This window comes from Sinocyclocheilus rhinocerous, unplaced genomic scaffold, assembly GCF_001515625.1.
Source record: "Sinocyclocheilus rhinocerous isolate Xijiao unplaced genomic scaffold, SAMN03320098_v1.1 scaffold851, whole genome shotgun sequence".
NCBI classification, from domain to species: Eukaryota; Metazoa; Chordata; class Actinopteri; order Cypriniformes; family Cyprinidae; genus Sinocyclocheilus; species Sinocyclocheilus rhinocerous.
Genome location: NW_015624573.1, coordinates 526104 through 553423, shown reverse-complemented (window position 1 = coordinate 553423; position 27320 = coordinate 526104). Strand labels below are relative to the sequence as shown.

General features: G+C 41.7%; 1 protein-coding gene across 1 annotated transcript in view; it reads right to left on the bottom strand.

Moving 5' to 3' along the window:
* Positions 1-27320, bottom strand: part of birc6 (baculoviral IAP repeat containing 6) — a 109571-nt gene that overhangs the window by 62705 nt on the left and 19546 nt on the right. Inside the window, 50 exon segments of the mRNA XM_016558538.1 lie at positions 20-807; positions 1174-1398; positions 2017-2125; positions 2312-2568; positions 2678-2957; positions 3103-3303; positions 3408-3602; positions 3687-3783; positions 3973-4148; positions 4899-5464; positions 5563-5690; positions 5784-5914; positions 6136-6246; positions 6753-6879; positions 7017-7174; positions 7558-7674; positions 7772-7931; positions 8507-8640; positions 9058-9228; positions 9320-9503; positions 10137-10352; positions 10451-10582; positions 10687-10817; positions 11126-11263; positions 11347-11483; positions 11584-11803; positions 11963-12309; positions 12445-12653; positions 12784-12998; positions 13829-13928; positions 14368-14670; positions 14768-14955; positions 15337-15471; positions 15568-15701; positions 15802-15949; positions 16143-16240; positions 16389-16520; positions 16609-16770; positions 17641-17774; positions 18073-18239; positions 18393-18524; positions 18629-18760; positions 18867-19027; positions 20611-20836; positions 21173-21322; positions 22849-24327; positions 24448-24506; positions 24603-24772; positions 24861-25083; positions 25218-25300. Coding sequence (XP_016414024.1) covers positions 20-807; positions 1174-1398; positions 2017-2125; positions 2312-2568; positions 2678-2957; positions 3103-3303; positions 3408-3602; positions 3687-3783; positions 3973-4148; positions 4899-5464; positions 5563-5690; positions 5784-5914; positions 6136-6246; positions 6753-6879; positions 7017-7174; positions 7558-7674; positions 7772-7931; positions 8507-8640; positions 9058-9228; positions 9320-9503; positions 10137-10352; positions 10451-10582; positions 10687-10817; positions 11126-11263; positions 11347-11483; positions 11584-11803; positions 11963-12309; positions 12445-12653; positions 12784-12998; positions 13829-13928; positions 14368-14670; positions 14768-14955; positions 15337-15471; positions 15568-15701; positions 15802-15949; positions 16143-16240; positions 16389-16520; positions 16609-16770; positions 17641-17774; positions 18073-18239; positions 18393-18524; positions 18629-18760; positions 18867-19027; positions 20611-20836; positions 21173-21322; positions 22849-24327; positions 24448-24506; positions 24603-24772; positions 24861-25083; positions 25218-25300 — 10576 coding nt within the window.

Sequence of the window (27320 nt, the reverse complement as noted above, 5' to 3'; positions counted from 1 at the left end):
TGCTGGGTGGTGAGTCCACTGTTGCGGCTCGTTGACGCCAGTCAGTAAGACGCACCTGAGGTGTGAGGTGCGGCGCTGGCGTGTGAGGTGCTGGGTGATGCACTGTGCCCAGAAATACTGCTGCTGCTGCCACGGTTTGCACTGGCATTAGCAGCCCCACTGGCACTAGAGTGGCACAGGAGAAACAACAGTGCCGTCCAGAGTGGGTTCACTTCTGGCCCACCCAACCAGTCTTTCATGGTGTGACTGTTTCCTACTTCTGTTAGAAACCGCAATACGGGCGCTGCCAGCTCAGGAGACAGTGGCGGCCTGTTTGCTGAGGATGACGTGGGTTGGTTGTATGAGTATGAGCGTCTCTCTGCCTGTGCGGAGAATCCAGCAGGCAAGGGAAGGTCTGCACTGACCAACAGGTTGCAGCAAAGGTCGGCTAAGCTGCGAACAAGCAAAGAAGGCAGACCAGAGTCCAACAGCTGCTGAATGGCACCGGGAGACTGGGACGCAGCTGCCAGGGTCACCAACTGGCTTTCTGACAGCGAGATGGGCACAGTTACTGGTGTCCGAGCATGTTTGGAGTCATCTGTGAGGGAGGCGGCACTGTTTAAATCATGCTGCTTCTTGCCATCGTCCGTCATGGCCATACGGCACTGTGCATTTGTCTGGACAGCAGGGGGAGCCACGATACCCATCCAGGACATGAGCAGAGAAAAGTAACTAGGGTGGATATGGCACATGGAACAAAGCAAGCTGTCCACAGCCTTCTTTAAAACGATGTTAGAGGGCAAAGACATCGACCAGTTGTACAACAACCTACAAGAGACAGAGAAAAAGACAAGCAGCACTTGAATTAATAGTTCAGATTGCCTAAAAACAGCCTCATGATTTACTAATGCACCGAATTGTTCATGGAAAAGGCTGCCGCTGTTTTATTTGCTCCATGTACACAGCGAAGGTTGTTTCACTTTGTTCTACTCGGTACGCATTAAGTATTCATACCTGAAGAGAGAATGAAATATAGAAGAGTGCGGGAAAGAAAAAGCAGAATATGTACTTTCAGCCTTTCCCAGTGCAGAGCACCAAAACGCACCTCGGGCATAAACACGCATTCATCCAAAACTCTTGCTTGAACATTTTGTATTGAAAGACTGTAAAAAGATAGTGTGCTTGCAGACTCACTCGAAAAGCTCTCTGTTGAGCAGACCGGGCAAGTCGTAGTCCACAGGCAGCTCATAACTGTGCCATAAGACGGAGGCCACGCAGTGCAGATGTGATGGGGACGGCATGAGCAACCCATATTCCCGTGAGGGCGGAGCGCTTGGACCCACATAGCTCAACGGAGAACTCTGCTTCAGGGCAGCAACCCGGGACGAGTCGTACACCCACTGTAGCAGAGCCTGGATCCTACCACACAATCACAACCATAACCCAAGGCATCACAAACCACTATATATATATATATATATATATATAGAAGGCCATTCTACCCACAAACCTAATTTCTAAGATTATGGAGAAAAAATAAATAAAAAGTCAGAGTCAAAATTCTGAGATAAAAAGTAAATTATGGCAAGTCAATTTTGTGGGTGTTAAAAGATACTATGAGATACTAAGCGACAAAATGTCAATTACAACAAAACTGTCAACTTTGTATGGCATAACTTTGACATTTTATATCATAACTTCAACTTTTTTTATATATTTTTTATATATTTTTATATATCTTATAATGACTTTGCTTCAAAATTACGACTTTGCATCTCAATTTTGATTTACATCATACTTATGATTTATCAAAGCATGACTTTTACTTATATCTGATAGGGTCTCCCATACTATAAAAGTAAAAAAAAAAAAAACATCAATAAAGTAAATACTCAGCTTTATGACCCACATGTATAGAGAATCAACATATATGAAACAGGCTCTGCAAAGAGTCTAAGATCAAACTATGAACACTTCAAACAAGCTCCATGAGGAAGCTGCATGATTGAATTTTCCATTATGATGTAAAGAACAGACCTGTCTTTGGTACCGGGGTCCTGAGTGGTGCCTAGCTGGTAGAGAATATCTATAGTTGAGTCTGATGACAGGCCATTTAACCTCCCAAAGAGCAGCGGACTGTTTAGATCTACAACAAAAAAACAAAACCACCAATCAGATAAAAGGAGAGGCCAACAAAATCATGATGTCAGATCATTAAAGGGATGGACAAACTCAAACTCTGCGAATTGACACATAACACAAATCAGTGTGATATTGCTTGACATTCGAATAGCAGTCAGGCATTAAAGAGAAACAATCTTTATAGTCTTACTGGCCAAATCAGTGCCAGAAGCAGCACAGTTACGCAGCAAGATGTCAATGAGTTTGAGGCCTATGCGTGTGGACTGAAGGCCGATTTTCACCAGCACCGCCTCAATGTTGGGCGAGTGCATCCCGCAGTATGGGGACATGAGGAGGGCGGCGCAGGTCTGCAGGAGGTTTGCAGTGGGAGCAGCAGCACTGGCCATCATGGCCTCCAGATCAGAAACATGAGTCAAGCAATGATGCAGCAACCGTAACCAGCCAATGCTGAGAGAGAAAGAAAGAAAAAAAAATGAGATATTATAAAATACAGAGGCTTGAAACAGTAAATAAAACTACTACGATTATTTTAGATGTTACAAATGATTTCCAATACCTGGTTTTAGAGACCTGGTCCTCAGAGGGCAGGAAAGGATTGTTTACAGTGGCAGAGGAAGTGTTTCCAAAAGCAGTCAGGCCCAATAGCTTAATCTGCGAGAGGCCCAGTGTGCTGGCGTCCCGCGGCCGGTGCAACCTCAAACACACAGCAGACGCCACCTCTGCCTTTACCAGCTGGAACTTAATGAACGTGAGACCACTAGTGATGACTGGGGTTGACAGGGGAAGCATGTTTACACCATCTGCACTGATCTCCACAGACACTGAGGATGGACATGCTGGGAAAGAAAGAGAAAAATAATACTTTAAAAAAGATTTTAGGATAGTCCTTACTAGCATAAAAAGCTTCATATATGGGCCAAATATAATATACTGCTGTGTCAAGTGGGGACCAATAATACTGCACTGTGTGTGCACACTCACTAGCAAGGGATGCCAGGTGAGGCTGTATGTGAATCTCCTTGAGCAGAACGGCAGCAGGCAGGTGGATTGTGAGATCGCACCAGGCCTCTTCAGGAAGGAATATGTAGGACCAAGCGGCAGAACGGGCCCGTCGATGTGGGGGTGTGGCCTGCAGCAGCACTTCTGCCGGCTGTGCTGTGGGACTGCTAGAGGTGATGGTGCCTGCAAGGGAACAGCATAAACTATGAATATAAATACATTTTAATACTTAAACAGACGTTTATATGAAAAGACGGGGCTTATGACTCAAAGCGCGCTTGCTGTACCAAGAGGGGCGAAGTTGTGCAATCCTTCTGCATTGTCTGGTTCTGAGGTAAGCACTCGTGCTTTCAAGCTGCCATCTGCTGCTTTACCAGGCCCAGAGTCTAGAAACTTCATGATAGTGGACACCATGCTGCGCGCAGTGTTCACGATGGCTCGTGTGCTGGTGACCATGTTGTTACAGATGAGCTGCACGCCACCTAAATGCACACACACAGAGTCAGAACATACAGACCAGCTCAAACAGAGTTTTATCTCTTTAGAAAGTGTTACTGTTGGCATACCCATGTCATGGAAGGCTTTCAAAGCCTCGCTGGTGTCAAGCACTCTCAAAATAAACCACAGTAAAGGCTCAGAGAGCTGACACGTTGATAGAGATCCCTGTAAAAAAATTAAAAAAAACACTCAACACTGACAAGATGCAATGACAATCTTTATATACTGTATGTCTATCCTCTAGAATGTGAAAATTATTTGATGTGTTCATGTTTTTTTTCCCCAGTCCATAACATACTAGAATAGACCACTGACCGTTTTGTGGTCTCTCAGTTTCTCTGTGACGAGTCTTACCTGTCGGCCCATATACCCACAGGCCATGTAGGTGAGAATGGGCTGCAGCATGACCTGGACGGATGTGGCTCTTTTACTCAAAGTAGTCAAGATGGTGAAGAGGCCATCACCCACGGAGATGGCATCCAACCCACCATGAAAGTTCTCATGTTTGGTTAGGTGAAGCCCACTAGCACCTAGAAAGAGAGAGAAAAAAAAAAAAAACATTAAAATTTGTTGACACTGATAGCATTGTGGGCAGCGCGGTGTCCCGAGTTCGAATCCCGGCTTGAGGACCTTTCCTGATCATGCCCCCCTCTCTCTCCCACTTCGCTTCCCATCAGCTCTACACTTTCCTATCATAATATAGGCAAAAACGCCAAAAATAAATCTAAAAAAAAATATACATATTTAATTAAAGAAGTTTTTGAAATAAGTCTCTTATTCTCACCAAAGCTGTATTTAATGGATTAAAAAAAAACAGTAATATTGTGAAATATTATTAAAATCCTTTGTGAAATTGTAAAATTCTCTATAATCACCTTAGATAAGATTAAATGAGTCTTTGCTGAACAAAATAATTAATTTCTTAAAAAAAAAAAAAAACTTTTGAACAGTAATATAATGTACAGTGGGGCAAAAAAGTAACTGTGCATATTTATTATGTATATATAAATACACACACATGCATGTTTATATTTCAGAAAAATCTGTTATGTTTATTAAATATATTTATATATAATATAAATATATACATGTAAATACATGTAAATATTATCAAAATATATACTGTATGTGTGTCTCTTTATATATACATAACAAATATACACACATATATTATATAAACAAAAACTTTTATTTTGGATGAGATTAATCTTTGCCCAGCACTAAATGTTATAATATAAAATTTTTCTTACATTTTATTAATTTAAAATACATTTCCGTACCAATTATCATGGCCATGGCGCTGCTGTTGCACTGCCCCAGTGCCGACAAGATCTGACTCATAATCTGCTGATTGGCCAAAACCAGGTCTGCCACACCCGCAGCTGGTCCCTGGTGCTGCGCTGTGCCCGCCGCCCCACACTCTTTGCTTCCACACACTTTTTCTTCATCCGACACACTGTCAGTGGCTCCACCGGCTGGAGGCAGCCTCCCACTGAACTCCCGATCACCTGACAGCGGCAGCATCACCAAAGCATTGACCAGCTTCAGGAGGTCAAACATCAGCTGGTCTCGTGTGGTCTCACCACACACAGCCTTAGCATCGCCAGGGCGGATGATATTGGCGAACAGGCCCCCGAAACAGGCACGAGCGCCCACAGAACTGTCAGAACCGCTGCGTGAGATCACCTTATCTGAACAAGTGATGTAGTGGTGAACCAGAAAAGTGATTGATTCGATGACAGCCAAGATGGTGGTCACAGAAACCACCTCAAAGTTCTGCTCCAGGGTGAACTCCAAAAGCTTCACCTGTGCATCTAATGGACCCTGACCAGACTGGAATGGACCCCTAGAAGCAGATGAAAACACAAATAAAATGATTTAAAACAAGCACTAATGTTTAACAAGCACCAGTTTAATTACATAAACGCTGAATTAATAATCTACCTCTCCGTAGACAGGATGTGCAACAGTTTAAGCAGAAATTCGCTGAACATCTGTGGACATGTGGAGGACAGGTGCACCTGCAACCTGGTTAAAAATTCCTGCAAGGCTTGTGTTGCAGTGGGGCCGACCTGGAAAGAGAGATGGAGAGGGGTACGTGAGGCATTTTCCAAATATATCATCATGAAACCAGTCATGCATGTACTCTTCATTAAGCTCAATACCTGTGAGCTGTGCTGGCTGGTGCCGTGAGGGTTTCCTCCAGACAGGAAGCGCACAAACACGTGCACAAGTGTGGGGTCAGACACCATCTGCTGGGCTGTGCTCTCCTGCACACCCATCCCACTGCTGGAGGCTACAGATGCAACATACACATTATCAGCCGAGTTAATCCGAAAGTGTGTCACCAGACTGTTTGCTTTTATAATAAGGTTGTGGAGGGGCAACACAACACAGATCTGCTGAGCTGGCGGGATTCCCGAAGAGAAAACCCACATGTATAGAAATGCAGGTCTCCCCGTGGGAACACCCACACATCTCAGGAACAAAGCCAGGCTTGGCCATTTAGATACTCACCACTAGCAGGCATATTGGTCATGAGGGTGAGACTGTGCAGGACAAGACACCATGTTCTCAGAGAAGTGTTGGAGTACCAGGCCAGCACTGACAGGAAACTGCTGATGGAGGCTGAGAGAGACAAGAATTATAGTTAATTATAGGCATTACAAAATCCACACTGAATTTAATGAGTGACCTGATTTTTAGCATTGCACTCCCTCATTGTTTTCTTTTATCTCTTATGCATTTATTTCTTTAAAGTTAATCTTTTTTAAAATAGGTATCTTTTTTAATTCCATACTTCATTGCATATTTTGTTTTTGCACTGTTTTCTTTGTACGCAGCTAATCAAATTATGAGATGCTACAAATACTGCTCACTTCAGTAAACATGTTTACATGTACAAATTTTCCAAACAGATCATTTGGGTGTAGGTAAACATAGCTAGTGAGACTAACACTTTTTAAAGCTTGAAAAAATGATTTCAGCAGGTTACTAGCTATTTGTAGTAACACATAAAACCAACTGTTCAATTTAAGATCCTGTAGAAACTTTGCCATCAACAGTCCAAGCTCCTTAAAATATACGCTAATATCCACAGATCCAAGTGTTCTATCATTTGGTGAATGTCACACCTTGGTTAAGGGGGATTGTGGGCACTCTGCTGGCGTTAAAGAGGAAGATGTCTGAGCCGCTCTCCTCTGAACCTCCAGAGCAGGAACTCAAACTCAGAGTCAACCACAGCTGCAGCAAAGACTCCAACTAGACATACAAAGAGTTAAAGATGGTGTGATTGTGTAACTTCTAATAACCTTTCGTAAAAAACAAAATTATTCCGGAAGTTAGATTTTAGGGCAAACTCAGTGAATGCAAGTGACAAAACCAGACGTTACCCGTACCTGAACATGATGCACTTGCAATAAAGAGAAAAGTTTGTTGAAGCAGGTGCTCAACATGGGAATGGAAGAGGGTTGTACCATCAGACTGCTGCTGGGGGGAGAGCTGTGGAACCCCCCACGCAAAAGAGTGTCGTCTGTCCCATTTGCAGACTGGGCCACTGACACAGAAGAGGAACAAAAGATAATGAGGAGAAAGGACGATACTAGTCAAATCATTTCAGGAAAAAGAAAAAAAAAAACACAGGGTTCCCACACCTTTACACCAGTAATATTTACTTTACCAATTATTTCATTTTAAAAAAAAAAGAAAAATTGTAAAGCTCATAATGATAAATTTCTGCAAAAAGAAATGTTTTAGAACTGATTCTGACATTGAAAAATGTATGCTCATTTTACACTATTCAATATTTTATTAATAAATTGACAACGTTTACAATGCTGGAAATAATACATAAATAATAAACAATAAATACAATTTCCTTGATATTGCCAGATTTTCCTTTACCGTAGGAACCCTGAACACATGCTTTTGTGTGTGTACCAGATGGAGATGTGGATGTTAGCGCCTGCAATATTGCATCTGCCTCCAGTGTTGCCATCATCTTCAGCATGAGTTCTGCCTGCTGTTCTAATCCCACCTCCAGTCGAGCATCCAGTGCTGGGATAAAAATTAAAGTACTTTAGCACTCAGATTTTATTATACTTTTATTTTATATTATATACTTTTTATTTTATTTATTTATTTTTCTTCTCACCCTGAGACACAGACACTGAGAGGTTCTGAGATCCCGGCTTCTCTGTTGTGGCAGCCGCAGGGGGTTTGGACACGGGTATGCCCATACCCCCTGTGTAGGGGTTATAACTGTAAGAGCCGTAGTCAGCACCCCAGTAATCGTACCAGGTACTGCTGATCGGCTGCAAGGGAGAACATAAAAAAAAAAAGAAAACAACAAAAACAATCTCAGATACTCATCTCTGAGAAAAACTGAAAAATACTTTACTGGAAAAGGGGTTAAAACATTGGCTTTGTGTAAATCATACAATCATACTTTAACTACTAATCTTTGATTACATAATGCATGCAGTATAGGGGTGAAACAGTTAACTCTACAGTTCACTTCCCACAGTTCTTAATACATGTTTATACCATCTAACAACGAGAATAAATGTTGTGTGTGAATTATAATGTGTTTGCTTTCAATAGTAATTATGGTTATTTTCTGTCACTAAATCATTGTACTTTAAGACATTTCACAATGTAAATGCCTGTGAACAGTGTGCTGTATTTTCCAGCAATTGTGGTAATAAGGTTTTTTTGAAAAGAAAATGAGTAATTGGATGGATATGAGAAAGTCAAGAGGTTAACATATGGGTTAACGCAGCCCATAATGTGCTAAAATAAAACAGTTACCACAGAACCATGAGAAATTGTAACCATTACACCCCAAATGCTGAAAGACAAAAAAAGGGAAAGAGAACGAGGTCCATACCTTAAAAACCTTGGCGGCGAGTGGATCTTTTTCCAAATCAATATCTAAAGGATCAATATCAACATCCATCAAGTCTTGTAGCAAGTCAAAGTCAATGTCTTTATCTTTTTCCAAAGATGACAGTGGAGGAGCACCTTTGGGCAACGAAAAGACGTTTAATATTGCAAGAGCAGCGTACCAAGAGAAGCAACTACAAAGACAGCCTTCTTTAGGACGTCCAGCCGTCAAACTCCTCTCAGAAAGACAGGGTGCCAGAACAGTGGATCGTTGACCCATTTTGAATGAATTGATTCAATGATAAAATCACCAGCAGCTACAGGTTTTGCATGTATTTAGAGTCAGAATCATCTGCACTGTTCCAACCTCCTGTCCACTGCATTATACCTCTATTACATATTACAAAAAAGCAAACACAAACCAAATATACATGCAGCTCATCTAAACAAATAAACCTCAGAAACAAAAGAAAGGTGAGGGTCCGTGTGAGGTGACGTGATATTCGGGCGGGGTTACCAACGCACTTTGGAACACAGAGGACGTCCCGGGTGTACCTGCGATGATATCAGGTCCCAGAGGCTCATCGATGGTCTCCACCAGTGGGATGGGGGTCGGCTGGGGGAGAGAGTCATCGGAATCGACCACTACAGAGGAAGAGGCGGCACCGGCCTCATCAGCCCCCGCCCCCTCCATCCCATCCACACACACTGGAGACAACAGCTCTCCTGCAAACAGATGACAACATCTGAATATAAAACATAGACATATAAAACATGAATGACTGAGAACATCTTTTCAAACCTAAAACACACACACCTGCAAGGATGTCCTGCAGCATGCAGGTGAGCGAGTACTGGGCCCAGGCTCCACCCCATGAGATGTCCCCGCGGTTAAAGTCCGTTCCCACCAGTAACAGCAGTAACCTCTCCAGCTGCTGTTCTGAAACCACCTCACACAGGTGGATTGTGGGTCGTGTTGCATTTGCTATTCTGGCCAATACCTGAGCAGGTGGGTGAATGAGATTTAGAACATTTAAGATAGATATGGTCTATAACAAACATTATCGTCCAAAAGTTTGAAGTCCGGAAGCTTTTTTTTTTAAAGAACTTAATACTTGTATTCCGCAAAGGTGCATTAAATTTATCAAAAATGACGGGAAACTTTTCTAACGTTTCTATTTTCATCCGTTTTTAACTTTCCATTCATCATAGAATCCTAAAAAAATTTTTTCCACTGTTTCCACAAAAATATCAAGCAGCTCAACGGTTTTTAACATTGATAATAATAAGTAATGTTTCTTGAGCACAAAATCAGCATATTAGAACAATTTCTAAAGCATCATGTGACAATGAAGACTGGATTAACAGAAATTTCTTTCTGTGATGGCAACAGCAGAAATTAATTTAACACATTTAAAAAGAAAACAGCTAATTTAAACCGTACTATTTCACAATATTGCTGTTTTACTGTATTTTAGATCAAATAAATGCATTCTACGTAAGCTCAGGAGACAACTCTGAAAAAATTATAAAAAAAATGTAATAGACCCCAAAACTCCTGAATGGTACTGTATCAAAATGCTTTCAAAACAAGCACTTTTTTCCACTTCTGTAAGTGAAAAAGTATGTTGCACCTTGCAGACGAACAGCAGCAGGTCTGCGTGACAGGTAAAGTCCATGGAGAGGAGGAAGAGAGCGAGCTTCTGGACGACGCAGATGCAGCGCTCATGAGACAGCGTGAAGGGCAGGAGCTCCACCTCAGGGGTCTCTTTTGCCACAGATGCCTCTGAGTCCAAGGTGGAGCGTGGCCATTCGGCTGTCCGCCTCAAACGGATCAGATCTTTGAAGTGCTGGGGAAAACAAGAACCACAGTGTTTACTTTTTCACCGAATGTTGTTCCACACCCACCCCTAAGGGACAAGGAGTTAACAAAAGTTTGGATTCTCACCTTGGACGTGGCTTGTTTGAGTTTGGCCTGTTCCACCAGCAGCTTGTAGGAGGAGCCTTTGTTGCTCTGAATTTTCTCTTTCTCGATTTGCTCTACTAAAGCCTTCTGTTTGGCTTTCAATAAATTCAACTGCTGCAGTGAAAGGAGAATTGATCAACATCCATACTATACGTAACAAGGAAAAGATTTCAAGTGCAGATATATAAGCACAGGATGTTTGTGCGAGACACATGTACCTGTTTATGGTGGACTAGCTGTTTGCGGATCTTGCGTGAATACAGACGATCTAAACTGCTGTTGTTGCCTTTGGCAGATCTGCTTGGGTTCTGAGACTGCAGACTGTTGTTTATGAAACTCCACTGGTTCCCTGGTATGAGTGGAAAGAGGATGCACATTACCGTTTAAAAATTTGGGGTCAGTTTTTTTTTTTTTTTAAAGAAATTTATATTTTTATTCAGCAGGGACACATTAAATTAATCAAAAGTGACAGTAAAGCCATTTTTACAAAAGATATTCATATTTTAGAATATTACTATTAATATTTTTATCTAATAAATAGAGTCTTGGTGAGCATAACAGACTTTAGAAACACTGAAGAAACATTTTAAAATTCTTACCAACTACAAAAACAGTGGATTTTCAGTTGTAATACTTGACCAAACTTAATAATTTCACCTGTAAAAGATCTTTCTCTGTCTTTAGCCCCTAGAGGTTTCTTAGCTGCAGTGGCTTCATCTTCCACACTGGCCACATAGTCGAGAAGTCGAGAGACCAGCATGACCGCCCAGCTGATCATGGGGATATCCAACACGCCTATAAACACATACAAATCTGTAACATAACCATAAACGCACATAGACACACATTACAAAAAAAACTCATTCTCAAACACGCACCTTCTGTCCTGCGGGTCTGTGCTGCACTAGTCGGTTGCAGAGGGGATAACAGTGTGTCCAGAAGGTTCAACAAACCCTCCAGAACCCCACTGTTACTCAAAGATCTTTGGCCAATACAGGACAGCAACATAAACACCCTGAGGAAATGAAAAGACGGACATAAGGAGGTCTGAGTATCCTTAGGAATAGTTCTGATAATGTTATACAACTTCTGCAAGAGTGTGTTGTTTGTGTTACCTGTCCTGAGGAAAGATGAGCAACTGCTCAGAGTTGTAGAGCTCCTGAAGGACGTTGGACAGGAACTGGCCCCACCACCTCTCGCCTCCACACAGCTGCACCAGCAGCAGACCAGCATGCAGACGGATCTTAGGCGTTCCACTGATGCACAGCTGCTTAAAGAGCTCCTCACACGCCTGGGAGTGAAACGTGTTCTGCAACACTGAGGGCACAGAGTGACCTGAGTGTGAGAGAGAGAGAGAGAGAGAGAGAGAGAGAGAGGGAAAACATTCGTTCGGACATTTAAACTAAAGAAATGCAAAAAGGTCAATTCAAATGTAATCTAATCTAGTCATTTAAAAAAAAGTGAGGTGGTGTTGGGAACGGCTGCCTCCCTCACCATTACAGCAGTGCAGCAGGCTGAGCAGTGTGTCCAGTAGGTATCTGATGATAGTTCGGAGCTGCTCCGTAGAAGAGTTCTGGACCAGCTCTCTGGGGTTGTAGCTCTCGGGCAGGTGTTTCCGGGTGGCTCCCAGAGACACGCGCAACCTCTGGACAGCGTGGTGAGCCAGGTTGAGCTGCAGTTGGAGCTGAATGCAGTCTTGGTAGGCAGAGAAAACACGGGAATCCTCTTCAACTGCTTTATCGGGCTTGCGCAGGAAGTACTGTGCATTATTAGCGCTGTTAAGAGGTGGCAGGTCGATGTTCTGAAGTAGCGTCTCAAGTCGATGACAGGCCAGATTATACCTAAGAGATTAGCATATTTAATTAAGATCTTTCAAAAAAAATCTTGCTGACCCCAAAATTTTGAATGGTAGTAAACGCCAGTGGCAGCTCATTTAAAATATTGAACGCCAATGGCAGCTTTTCAGCCTCACTGACCTGCACTGAATGTCTTCCTGCAGGGCCACCATCATTGACAAATGTTGATCCAGATCTGGCTGACTGGCAGCTTCGCTCTCTCCCCTCAGAGGGTCATGCATCAGCTTCAGTTCACTTTCCCATGGCAGGATATAGGTGTGGCCGTAATAGAAACCCAATGGGATTTTAGCCCGGGCATTAGTGCTGCCGTATCGACCAATCACAGTGATCTGGGGGAGGGGCACAGAGTGAGTGACAGTGATGTCTCTATATAAAAATGATATTCTCTGCGCTAAAGCTTATAGAAAGCAGACTGCTATGAGCCCTGTGCATATTTGATTATGCTAAATGTGTATAAACCTTCATGAATCTGCAGACGGGAGGAGGCAACAAGTCGTGTAGAATCAGTGAGTGTGTGCTGATATCTGTGGCCACCACGAGCCGCCTTCCATCCACCTCCTCCCCGAGAGTCCAAATGTCGATGGAAAGGGAGGCCAAGTCAGCGCATGTGGGGATCAGTGCATCTGTCAGCAACACCGGCCGGCCGAAATCTAGAGTCACAAACCGCCTTGCACCTACAAAGTGACATTCAGTCTTTACGTCAAAGATCACACCAGTTAAATGATGTTGGCAAACCAAAACATATAGCAAATGCACCTCACAGATTGAGGATCCGTAATGAGGAAGAAACAGAGTATGTTCTACAGCAGTGATTATCAACCAGGAAGCCAGGGCTCACTAGGGGGACTCAGCAAACTACTGTGTGGGCCTCAAGATGACTCAAAAAGACAAAACTGGTTCGAAAACAACACAAAATCAAGGTATTTCATATTATAAATTTTTTCAACTTTCTTGAAAAACTTGGATATATGAGCAAGCCAAGTGTGATTTTTAAAAGTGTGATTTCTAAACATGGAAAAGTCGTGTGAATAAAATTGTAAATTTTGTTTTTTTGTTTTTATTTTTTAAGATTTTTGGCATTTTTGATAGGAAATGATAGGAAATCTAACCCTTCATTATGATAGGACAGTATGTAGACAGAAAGCGAAGTGGGACAGAAAAGGGGGGGCGGGTTCGGGAAAGGTCTGCGAGCCGGGACTCGAACTCGGGACACCCGAGGCACAACAGAGATATTTGCCGGCGCGCGCTGCCCATGAGACTATGACGCACTTCTTCAATAACAGTACAATGCTGCAGACAATGGAGGGCCTTGGAGTCAATCTGGTTGAGAACCAATAGTTACTGAGGGGGGACATCAAATATGATTCCGGTTTATATTTCGATTTTTTTGTGTTTTTAGCATTTTAATTAAGTCACCCTTGGAAGTTTGCTGGGGCTCTCAGTGGGCCCTGGCCCCCTGGTTGAGAACCCCAGTTCTAGTGTGAAGGGGGCTAATGTGAAGTACCTGAATGCATTCGTTCGATTATTATGGACTGATTTGGTGGAGGCTGTAGAAAGTGAGAGGCTTGTGAGATTGCCAATGCCAGTCCACTTCCTATGGGGTTCTGCAATGACAACACACACACATAAGCTGAACACAACCCACAAGTTCAACTACAAAAGGTAAATAAAACAACGCACAGCCCCTTACAGGAAAATAACATCTTTTATGCTACCTTACCTATTAGCCTCTGCTATTATGCAAAAGCAATGCATATTACTAATCAAAAATTAAGTTTTGATATATTTACAGTAGGAAATTTACAAAATATCTTCACGGAACATGATCTTTACTTAATATACTAATGATTTTGGCATAAAAGAAAAATCAATAATTTTGACCCATACAATGTATTTTTGGCTATTGCTACAAATATACCCCAGCGACTTAAGACTTTGAGGTTTTGTGGTCCAGGGTCACATATTAGTATATTTAATGACAGAAAATGAAACACTGCTAAATAATAATCATTATACAAGCAGAAGGAGGTTTTCAGAACTTACTGGTTTGGCTTTCTGTGTGTTTTTATTCTGTGCTGAAAGGTTCACAGGTGGAGGCTCAATGACGGATCCCGGGAAGAGCTGAGCCAGTTCCACACTAATAGCCGCAGACACTGCCTCATTCGGTGGGGTGAGAGGAGGCGTCATGAACAGCGGTGTAGTTTTAGGAGTGGGCGGGATGACGTCAGAGGGGTGAATGAAGAAGCCTGGGGCGGAGGACGGGTTGGATGGTACCGAGTTGACAACGCCTGATGCTGCAGTGGCTGCTGAGGTGGTCTGGTGAAGTTTGGCCTCCAGCTTCGCCTTCTGTTTCATAAGATAAACAATTACATGCAGTCAAAGTACTGAATTAATCAAGACATCGAGATTATTAAAATGAATAAAGAATGTATTCATGTATGACCTGCTGCTGGAGTTTTAGAAGCTGTTGCTGCTTCTCCTGAAGAACTTGAAGCTGCTGTTCGGCAGACACCATTGCATGAGACAGGGACTGAAGGGCCACCTGTGCAGCTGAGCTAAGGGCCGTGGACGCCTCGCCGACGGTCCCAGCAGACAGCCCTGTCACTGTGGGCGTCACGCCAAAGGTGCTCACTGTAGAAGGACGTAAAGGGAAACAAGCACAGATTTTAGCACTAAAGGTGTGGCCACCTTTACTGGTGCTCAGCGAAATTCTGCGTACAAAATCCAGTAATTTAATTAGAATCAGATTGGGTTTTTGCAGATTTTGCAAAAGGTTAAAGTTGGTCATGCAAATTGTCAGAAGTTACTTGCTTGGCTGCTTGGTTTGAAAGTGACATCGAAGTGAGCTGTGCCTCATGCTACACTTTTGACAATGGAATTTTATTGCCTTCAAAACTTCATGTAGTGTGACCACACCTTAAATATGAGGTCCACGATGACACGGTTGGTGGTAAAAGAAACAAGATGCGAAAGAGAGGAAAAGGAAAGTAGGATATGTACCGGTGAACATACTTGCATCATCCCTCTCCACCCTGGTGCCATCACTGGTGGAGACGCAAGTAAAGTGCAGGGGTTCAACCTCCAGCAGGCCGGTCAGAGCAGTAAAACTGCCCTCTGCCGCCCCACTGCTGTTCACCTTTCCATTACCTGACATTAGACACAACAACCATTACATGTATGTCTTTCCTATTTTGATATTTATTGATGAATGTAAGTGCATGAGGAAAGAATACATTGACACACCTGAGAGAATATCGGACAAGTCGATCTCATCCGACTGGACCCCAATGCTGCTGCTAAAGGCATTCTTACAGGAAGACCCGCTCACCTCCAGGTCAAACAGTACTGGGTCAAATGGAGACCCATACAGACCATATCTGAATAGAGAGGACCATGACAAAACCATTTCATTTCCTTAAAACGATCACTTCTACATGCTCAGAAAAAGCTTTTTTGTTCCAAGTATATAAAGCTGACCTGGTCTGCAACAGCGCCTCAAGTGGAGTCAGGCGGTCCTGCAGCTGCCGAGAGACAGCAGTGAGCAGAGAGGCGCAAGCGGTACTGCAGCTGGCCAGGTCCTCATCTTTCACATAATTTAACAGGACAAAGTACCAGAAGACAGATCCTGAAAGACAGTAACATAAGTATTTTAACATTTAAAATTAAATAAGTGCATATTTATTTCTGCACAATTAAAAAACCTTTGAACAGTAGTATAGCTTAATAAATAGTTTACATTTTTTGAATGAAACGGTCTTATCACTATAACAAAATTAAAAGGCACTATACATTTTCAACATTTACAATAAAAAAATTACCTCCTGTGGCAGCAGCAGGCAAATAAGGCATATTATCCAGAAGAGCTTTAAATAGAGCCTGGCCAAAACCCTGCTGACCAGGGTCTCCTTTACCGGTACTGAAATGTCAGAGACATTTATCCATTAGACTTAATGAACAAGACATCACTGTATCTGCACATGTTAACTGGACAGTCTAGTTCATTAGTTCTGCAATGAGACTACAAGACTGAAGATCAGAAAAATACAGTGAGGTTGCAAACTCACCTAATACAAAGTGCAAGAAAGCGAGAGCATTTATGAGCTATACTGCGTCCAGCCTCAAAGAAACATGCCCTGATGATTTCTGTCAGCCGTCTCCTAGTTTTAGTCAAAAGCCCCTCCTTCCCCTCTCTCAAACTAAAGGACAAGGTATTATAAAATTCATTAAAAGAGGCAAGAGATAAAATCGAGAGACTAAAAATACTAGCTCACTGTGACACCTCACCTGCAGGGTCCGTTGGAGTAAACCCCTGCCAGCCAGCAGAGGATGTCTAAAATGAGACTCTGACAGTGTTCTGAACTCTGTCCGTCTTCTCCATGCTTACACAAACCTCTTAGCAGCTTTTCATGGAGCTCAGGAAACTGAAGCATTGCACAGCGTTGCACTCTGGGAAATAAAAGCAGACAGTCAGCACATTCAGACAATGGACTGGATATTGTATTCTTTAAAATACCTCACTGAAACAAGGTAATTCCTTTCTTAATGTGCAAACTAATACATGCATAGCATACACTACCATTCAAACATTTGAGTGTACGATTGTTTACATACTATATGTGTGTGTACTGTGTATATTTATTATGTATATATAAATACACACATTTTTTTTTATATTTGTATGCATATATATCTATACTTGTATATAATTTATATTATATATAAATATAAATATTTTATATATAAATCTTACATATTTTTCCTTAATATATACATGTATGTGTGTGTATTTATATACATAATAAATATACACAGTACACACACATATATAGTATGTAAACAAATTTTTAATTTGAATGCGATTAATCACGATTAAATGATTTTGCAGCCCTAGATCAAATCTGACAACAGAGATATTTGTTACAAAAAATATATATTTCAAAGAAATTCTGTTCTTTTGAACTTTCTATTCATCAAATAATTCTGGAAAAAATGTATCAGTCACCACAAAATATTAAGCAGCACAACTGTTTTCAACATTGATAATAATAAGAAACATGAGCATCAAATCAGCATATTAGAATTATTTCTGAAGGATCATGTGACATTGAAAAATTCTAGCCTTCACAGTAATTAATTATATATTAATATATATTAAAATAGAAAACAGTTGTTTTTAATATATCAGAATTTTACAGTTTTACTGTACTTTTGATTAAACAAATGCAGCTTTGGGGAGCATAAGAGACAGAACATTCAAAATCTTACCAACTCCAAACTTATGAATGGTAGTGTATAGTGCATACTTTTATCTCTTACCGTTCTTTGGGTACAGACGTTTTCTTAAATCTCCTAATTGTGACAGACACTTCCTGGAGCAAGTCACAGCCCCGCAGGTTATCAGGCTTTTTAGGGGCAGACTGAGGATCTGCTTTAGATGTGGAGGCCTTTTCCTGAAAAGAAGCAAGATTTTATGAAAATTAGAGCTGCCGTGTTGGTCATCATTTGGCCTTTACCTCCATGCAAAGAGCACGAATCAAGTGAAGAGTTATTTCTTTTATGAAGCAATGCAGCTATACAGCCACTAGAGGGGTCTGTATAGCAGTTAGACAACTGAATATCACCCACAAACCAGCATTCAAAGCTATGAGGTCAGTTTTGAAATGGCTTGAATGAACACAAAGGATTACACACTTCAGTTTAAAATGGCCCAAAAGTCAATTACAGTTCAAGTCAGTGTTTGTACTGTACCTTGGTGGCCTGAGCCCTCTGCAGCAGGGATGAGAGCGAGTGAGCTTTACTACTGTGAGGTTTGGCTGAGGGCATCCGCACCACTGGCCTCAAGCTCTCATCCAGACCCTTATCATTCACTGCCTTAATGTGCGCCAAGAACGAACGATACTTTCCCCCTGCCATGCCTAGAAAGGGGAATGAAAGGAAAATTTATGTTGCATATTCACACCAGTTAAACTGCAGCTCTGCACTGTTTTTTTTCTGTTAGTCTTCTAGCACACTGCAGGATGGGAGGAAGTGGCTGCTATAAATGACTTGTGATGACTGTTTGGGCGAACCTTTGAGGAGTTTGGGACTTGTAAGGCTCAGCATCCCTGCGTGTCCAGACAGATCCAGTCCACTGGACAACCACACCGGCCCACACAAGATATCATCTTTGTGCTCATGCAGGAACGGACAGAGCCTGGAGCCTGAGACAGACAGAGATGTATTATTAAAGAATGCTGACAGACGTTAGCATAACAGGTGAACGTTTTTAGGTGGTCAAGATGGCTTAATCATCTGGACTCTTTACCTGGCGACTCCTCGATGTCCATAAACTGGATGTCCTCTGAGAAATCAAGCAGATGTGGCTGTCCGTTCTTCTCTCCATTTGAGTGCAAGACATGAGACAATGGGAAAACAAGCTGCCTGTCCACTGCTGTCTCTGCAGCACAAAGTTTTACACAACAAAAGATTAATTTAGGGAATAAAATCAGATCAAACTAGCCCCCAGAATTTACAGTATCTTTTTCTGGTTAAGAGTGACTCACCATTCACTTTGCACAGGCCTGGTGCTTTGTTCTTCAGCAGTGTGACCTGGATTTGTGGGATGTTAGTAATACTGCTGTTTAGCACAAACTTGAAGTCCACATGTCCAACCATGCAGGCTTTGGGTAAGACCAGCTCGAACACGTGCTCATCCCAGCTGGAGCTAAGAGAGAGATATATTACACATTACATGCAAAAAAAGGGGGGAAATGTCTACAGAAACATAATTTTTATTTTAAATTAAATATTTATATTTTATGCATATGTGTGTGTGGGATATTGGTAGAATAACACATGGCTGAAAAGACATCTGAGCCAAACAGATCTGAGGACCAGAAAGAACTGTTGTATACATAAATGTGCGAGTGTCTGATTTTAACTACACATGCTTTCATATTAGGGATGTTCATTTCGGTAATTTTTTCTAACCGACAACCGACGCTCGTTAACCGATTGTTAACCGTTAACTGACAAGATTATTTTAAATTAGAATTTAATTAAATTAGAAAGGATAAGTGTCTGTGACCCGTTAAAAATACTAACATTTGTTTCCCTGGGATTCATTTTACATGCGCAAAAAGCAGCAAACAACAGAACATGAGGATTCTCATGGTCATATCACATCACGCACCTCCAGCACTTCTGTGAGCGGAGAAAAACATAATAAAGCTAGGCTGTGTGTATATATATATATATATATATATATAAAACAAATAAATAGGCCTATATGAGACACATATTTTTACTTAATAAATTAAGAAAATGAAAGAAAAACGGCAACAAGCAGCCTAGTATGCAGTTTCGGTTCATTTAAGTGCTGCACGAAAGGAAACAGACGGCAGAAAGCGGCATCCTGTTTTTCTTTAGGCTTATTTTACAAAAGCACAAATATTTGTTTTTATTGTGAATGTACACAAATAAAGGCAAACCTTTTACAATTCTGATTATCTTTATGATTAAAAGGAGTAGTTTCCACTGTTAGAAAGAAAAAATTCAAGTGATTGCGCCGGCGCCGTATGCATGCACACAGTTAAGCATTGCTACCTTGACAATGCAGCCTGTTCATTATCATAATAAAATACAGTCAGTCAAACATATGGGAAAAAAAAATATGTAGTAAAAAAAATATGCAGTAAAATAAAATAAAGGCCTCCTGTAGCGAATCGATGCGTTTTTGTAAAAAAAATAGGAATGAGAGACCCAACGTTGTTTTCAGTTTCGTTTTAGCCTAAATGAATTCGTTTTGGCTTGTCATTTATATTGCTATAGCTTCTTATATTTTTAATTCTTGTTCTTTTCTAAATACTGTTAATTGAAAGGATTTGTTGTGGAGTGAGGGGAACTAAAATAGCCATTGCTATGTTTACAGTGTTTATTATAATGTTTGTAAACATTTCGCGTCGGCATTATGCCTATTTCTGAATGAAATAATAAAATGCGACTTATACGCAACTTATGTTTTTTTTCCCCCTAAAAACAATTTTTTTAAACGCGTAGCGTATTTTAACCATGCAGCAAACCTTTTTAAATATTTTGATAAATTACTGAAAAAATTAATAATTAACTGACTTTTAAACCGTTTAACTGATTGTATTAATCGGTCAAAATTCTTACGGTCGATTAACCGGTTAAAATAAACATCCCTATTTCATATATACATAATCATGTGTTTTAAGGTCAAAAAAGTACTTTGAGGGCAGGTGCATGTTGTATGAGGGAGAATGTAGGTTGTTTGTGAATGCACACCTGTCGCTCTGTAGCTTCCAAGTGCGTGTGTGTTGCGCGGCGTCGCCGTGGTGCTGCTGGTGGAGGTGTTGTGGATGCCGCCTTTGTTGCTGTTCCTGCTGCACCTCCACCCAGCAAGGGGGCACTGTTGCGGAGAAGCGTGGCGTCAGCGTTTCAAAACGTGTTAGTTCCACCAGAGAAGAAAGTGTCTCTACGTTCAATGGCTGGTCCACCAGGAGGTCAACTCCTGCCAAAAGACACACAGCTTACTATACTGAACATTTCCACGGGTATGAGGCAAACCATCATTTTACTGATAGTGTGATTTACACAGAGAGAGAAATACAACATCAGATGACACAATGAACAAAGAACAACACAGAGGAAAATTTTCCTGAAAGCACACTGTGCATCAGCTGTTTTAAACAGACAAATTTCAATTCAACAGGACAAATTGATTTCTTAAGGCTGATTTCTGATGTGAGGTAGCTGAAGGGGCAAATTAAATAAACTATCTGAACCTCCTGCACTATGTTGGACAGACAAACACACACGTTTTAATATGCTTCCATGTGTCACTCACCTGTGATACCTGGGCTCGAAGGATTTGATGTGGGTTTTGCTCCGTCCAGTAGTTGCTCTGCCCTATTAGACAGGGGGCCGTCGACAAAAATGTCGGCGTCATCGATATCATCACACACACCTCCAATTTGAAGGAAATGAAGCTCTCCACCTTCATATAGGGGAAAAAAAACTTATGTGACCAAGTGCTTAAGCTTTTTATAGTAAACCATGAATAACATAACTGCATGTAGCATGTTTACTGCAAGTAAAAATATCCATCTAAACTAGAAAGTATTACACTTTCTACATTTTCAGGAGAAAATGGGGTTTAGTTGTGCAAAAATTCTTAAGACGATATTCTGGTCACAAGCCAAGTCAATAGAGTATCTATGATATTCTGAATATTCTATATATTAATTAGTTACCTCCTTCAATGAGAGTTGGATACTTTTTTTGCCTGTTTTATCACCCATCAGGTGAACACTAAACAGTCAGATACCTTTAAAAAAAAAAAGTACTGGCAAACCTCTTCAACAAACCACATAATTTATTTATTCATATGCATAAAACGTTGGTTTTCACGAGACTCACCAGCGCATGCGCAACGCCGACCTCATATGTCATCTGCCCGGAGCTGCTTCCGTGTACAACTAAATTATTACGTTTTGAATATGGATATTTTTCTTACAAAAACGCATTGATTCGCTACACGAGGCCTTTGTTCACCCCCCGGAGCCGTGTGAGACAATTTTTTTTATGGATGGGCACTTTTTATTTAACTTCTTTTGGACTGATGCATGCAACACCCGCTGAGTGGCAACTGGTCTGATGCATGCAACACCCGCTGAGTGGCATTAAACAGCTTGAAAGATCAAAGACAATTTTTAATATAACTCTGACTGGATTTGTCTGAAAGAAGAAAGTCATATACACCTAGGATGACTTGAGGGTGGCTAATTTTCATTTTTGGGTGAACTAACCCTTTAAGGAAGGTACGCACATCATACATAGGGTTAGAGGCTTGTTCAACTCGCTAACTGCAAGTATATCTTATAGTAACAGTAATTTTAGTCTTAATCAAACTACTCATTAATACAGTGACGGACAGCAAGAAAACCGAAAGTGAAAGGCAGGGATGGAAGTCCCCTATTCTCCCTTATTCTAATACATGCACAGATGTGATAAGAAATTCGTCTTGAGCAGCAAATCAGCATATTAGAATGAGTTCTGAATGATCATGTGACACTGAAGACAGGGGTAATGGCTGCTGAAAATCCAGCTTTGCCATCATAGGAATAAATTACATTTATGCATACTCAAAAACACACAATAGCAAAGCAGGCATTAATAGACCACATCAACAGATTCATAAACTGAACTGAATTGTTTAATTCAGCCAATCAAAAGAGCAATACATATTATAAAACCAGTACGGTGGACAAACAATTTACTCAACGCTTGACTCACCAAGGTCACTTCTCATGAATGTAAGCAAAACGGTTTGAGAGTTTCAGCCCTGTTTGAGAGTCGGCTGAGCTCACTACGGTTAATGAGAACCTTATTGGTTACCATGGCAATGAGGTATGTGTGGGTAGCAAGCTAAACTGAAAGAAACAGTGAACCTCCACACCTCATATGCCCTTGTTAGTGAACAAGACATGAAGAAGCCCGTTATAAAGCATCTGAGTTGCTTACCTTTTGTGCAGGCACATAGCCGGTCGGTGCCTGAGCAGTAGGTAACAGAGACGAAGGGGTCCACCTCTTCTGTTCCCTCTTTCTTGGGTGGCTCCACCTTGGCCATCACCTCAAGGGTGGACAAGTCTAGAATCATGATGTAACCTGCCTGCGTAGTCACCACCAGGTGTCCAAGTCCAGCCACCTCTCCTCTCTTTTCCTTCCCAACGGCAGTTCCTATGCTTGGGCCCGCTGTCACTGCGGACGCAACCATCCCCATGCCATTTTTGAGCCCTGAAGGTGTAGACTCCTCTGAAGTTTCCTCTCCGTCATCTTCTCTGCCATCTAGCACATCTGGCGGCAGGAGGAGGAGAGATGTGACGGCATCCCGTGGGTCACGAATCTGCTGGACCTTCACTGGTTCCTCCTCCAGGGTCACGATACGGGTGGTGTAATTCAACTTGTAGAGCGCAAGGTATCCGCCGCCGCCACCACTGCCCCCTAGAGGTCTGGAAGTATGGGGGGGCAGGATGAGAGGGGTCTGTGGAGGAGAGGTGCCCGAGTGGGCGTCATGGCCATTGGCCAGTGTCTGTCCTTTGCGATGGCCACAGAGAGCCGAGTGCAGACGGTTGAGGGTGTTTAACACCTCCACCTGATTGATAGCGCTAAGGGACTCTACGGAGCACGGCTGAAGACCGACTAACAAGTGTAATCCATCACTGCAGGGCGTGATGGAATCAACGTACAGGTTCTCTTCCTCCAATGCTTTTGGCAACCGCAAGCACTGCACCAGAGAACCCGGCCGTGGAGCCAGAGAGCTCCACTTTTCCCCATCCAAAGGTCCGAGCCCAGCCGCCGCATCCGCAAACTGCTGGATGTACGTGATGGGAGGGTCCTGCAGCAACAGCTGCTCGTGAGAGTCAAACTCCATCTCGATAATCTGCGGGACAGTAAAGCCCTCCTCGTGAAGCCCTTTGCTCATCAGGTTGTTCATCTGGGTGAACACCTTCCCTGAAGACTTCTCATCTGCTTCCTTGATGCTGTACAGGAGTAGTACAGGCATAGTCCTTTGCACAGGGGCGGCTGGTGGTAGGTTCGGGGAGCCCAGGTCTGTGGGGGGATTACAGGACTCGATCTCCATGGGACCCTGGTCCGGTGCAAGCCCCGCAGAGGCAGCAGTCCTTACTGGGCTATCCATGGAGCGCCGAGACGGAGGTGGACCTAGTGGAGAACTAGCTGCTGACCGGTAGCTTAGCAGTCCTCCGGCCAGCAGGCAGGGGAAAGGAATGTTGTGGTGCTCGGCCAGCCTCTCCTTAGCCTTGTCGGATTTTGGGGGGCCCAGTGAGTGCAGAGTGTTGGCCCCCAGCTCCTCCAGGTCTTTAACTGTGTCCTCCAGCACACTGGCCACCACCTCCCACTGCAACTTCTCAGGCTGCTGTAGGACACTGAGAGCTGTGACTCCCAAACTCACCTCCATTGTCTCTTTCTGACCCAGTGGGCCTACACAAATGGAAAGCAGGAAAACAATAAATAGGGTGTTTGGTGACAACATTGAGTGCAGATACAGTATGTTGAAAAAACATTGTTAATACATGAAAACCAATGTCCAAGTGCTTTTACCTGTGACCGACTCTGATCTGGAATGCTCTTCGCTGTCCGAGTCCTCTATCTGATCATCACTAGGTACAAAAACACAGGACATGTTCAATAAACACAACAACAGAGTGTAAGACATCTTTAAAAAAAACGTAGGTATGTATATGTAGGTTTAAAACCTGTCTCCCTCTAGTTTGGGTAAGTCAGAGCAGCAGGTGGCCTCTTCTAGCCAGGAGAGTGTGGGCCTTCGTGATTCTGTGCCCGTGAGACTCTGCTGCTCGCTGCCGGACAGGATCAGCTGCCTCAGGATGGCTGGGTCATATGGGTTCACCTCAAACTTTAAATGCACCTGCACAGGTGAGAAAAACATGGAGGTTTAGGTGTACTGCGCCATTCTCATTCACTTTAGAAATTAACATAAGAGATGAACAACAAACCTTCATAAGCTTTGAAACATCCCAGATGCAAATCTTCCCCCTTTTGGTTGCCGTAGCAAGGAAATGTGGGCAGCTTCCGAACCCATAGCACACGATTTTATCCGAACCATCTGCACTGGGAAACTGAGCTGGGCTGGTGGCCAAAGTGACGGATAGCGGAACGTTTTGGGTGTGCTCCCCTTTCACAAATGGACAGTTGGGCGAATGGCGCTCATGCTCGGACCTAAAAAAGGTATAAAAGATATTATTAGGATGGTCACAGGGAGGAGTTTCCTCAGCTCTTTTGTAGGCCTTTGTTATGGTTCATGTTTGAGTGAGTGTGACATTGCGGTTGTGTTTTAGTGGGGTGCTTCTCACCAGGGCTCATCTGTAGGTTCCCAGCACACTAAACACACACTGCAGGTGAAGCACATGGCCCGGTCATCACCTGTGGATGCAGGCTAGAAGGAAGAAGACAGAGTTGTTAGCGTTATCTATAGTGCAAAGAGACATTCAAAGACCTAATACAAGGGGACAAAGACGACACATTATAGCACTGAAATGAGTGCTTTGGAAACATGTTGTGACATTTTGAATATAACTTAAGAAAACTGCAAATCTGATCTGCTCTTCAGCATGTAGGGCCCTATGATTTCCGAGACGCGGACGGAATCCAGTCATAAAAATGTAATTTACTATATATAGAGCAAAATGTAACAGAATTGGCCAAATTTAGATGGATACATCAAAAGTAGGTCAGTACACTTAAATCAAAATGTGATATAAACTCAGGGCCGCTGCTGGCCAAATGGGTGCCCTAAGCAGAATTGTATTGTTTTGCCCCTCCCTCAAATATTATGGAAGTAAAAAAAAAAACACTATGGGGTAAAAAAAAAGTAATTAAATTGTATTTATAAATTACAATTGAAGCTCTAGACAGGAAGCCTACCTATGGCTATGATTTTATTAATACAGTTGTCTGATTGATTTTATAGTCTCAAGCATTCAGAAATCACACAAAAGAAAATTAAGCAGTTTTACTACGATAAAACCATTGTTAATTTTTGTAAAGGCTGTGATGTCCACATGTTTTTATTGAGGAAATTATAGAGGCTGTAGCATTTCTATCGCAAAGGCCAAAAATGAAAGATTAAGTGGATATTTGAATTAAATGTTTGGTCAATATTAAGGATTTGATCGTCCTGTAAGTGTAACAACAGCAATTACCAGGCCTTTGGCACCTTTTGCAGGCATATGTAATAATGTAATGTACATAAATAGTTTATTTTGTATTACATTATGTATTTTAACAGTGTTATTCAATGAAACCATTATGATTATTATTAATTAAAACAATCATTATTGCCTCATTGTTTTTATATAATGCATTTTAAGTCATGGAAACTACAATATTAAGGCAGATGCGTTGTTGGTGAAATTATTACCGACATTAAAAACGTTATTAACATCAACAGCCAAAAAAGTTTCACAGGATTATGAACGTAGGCTAAGTTACCTGAAAGTAATGCACGGGCTTCATCTTGGGCTTTTTTTTTTTTTCTTTTCTCTGAGCTGTCTATCAATTATGATCATTTGCAGTCAGCCGCAAACATGAGGTGAGGTGCGAGCGGGCGCGTATGCGGGAATGGCGCGTCACGTGTGCTATTATAGCCTACTGCCTGCGTTCACCGTAAAATGCATTTTTTCCATATATAATTATATATATAGATGTTCATGTTTCTATTTTTTATTTATGTATATGTTAATATTAATATAGAACAAACTTTTTTTTTGGAGCAACTGGGATGGTGCCCCCCTGGGAGTTGGTGCTCTACGCAAACTGTGTACTCTGCGTTTAGGGAGTGGCGGTACTGTATAAACAAGTGGCTGTGAATCTTAAGTGGCAAAAATACCATTTAAATATGAATCCTGCATGTTCTGCTTGTCTCGGTGTGAATGAACTACACACATACTGAAGCACGTGTCACACTTGTGGTGTTTTCAGTCTCTGCTGTCTCAATATATGAGTAGCCTACATGAAAACATGAACAATCTTTAGAACTGCTCTGAGAGTTACTTTATGAGCATTTTACCATTTCTTTTGAGAAAAACTACTGTCATATCATATAAACAGAGAAACTTAATGGTCTTCACAGCAACCCATCAAAATAAATGTTTGGTTTAACTTAAAGAAACCGTGACAGAAATATTACTTAATGTAATGATAGTACTACTGCTACTAATAAAATTATTATTAAAACATTATTTTTAAAGGAATATTTACCAGAAAAGTTATTTACCAGAATTTATTTAGCAGAAAAAATGTAAATACACAACACAGTACTTCTGGGGGGAAAAATAAATAAAATAAATATTTTTTATATAAAATATATTAATTAGAGATGTTTTTGATTATTAATATTTAATGAAACCATTAAAATGGAATACAGAAAATTAATGGAAAACAGAATTTGGTAAAAA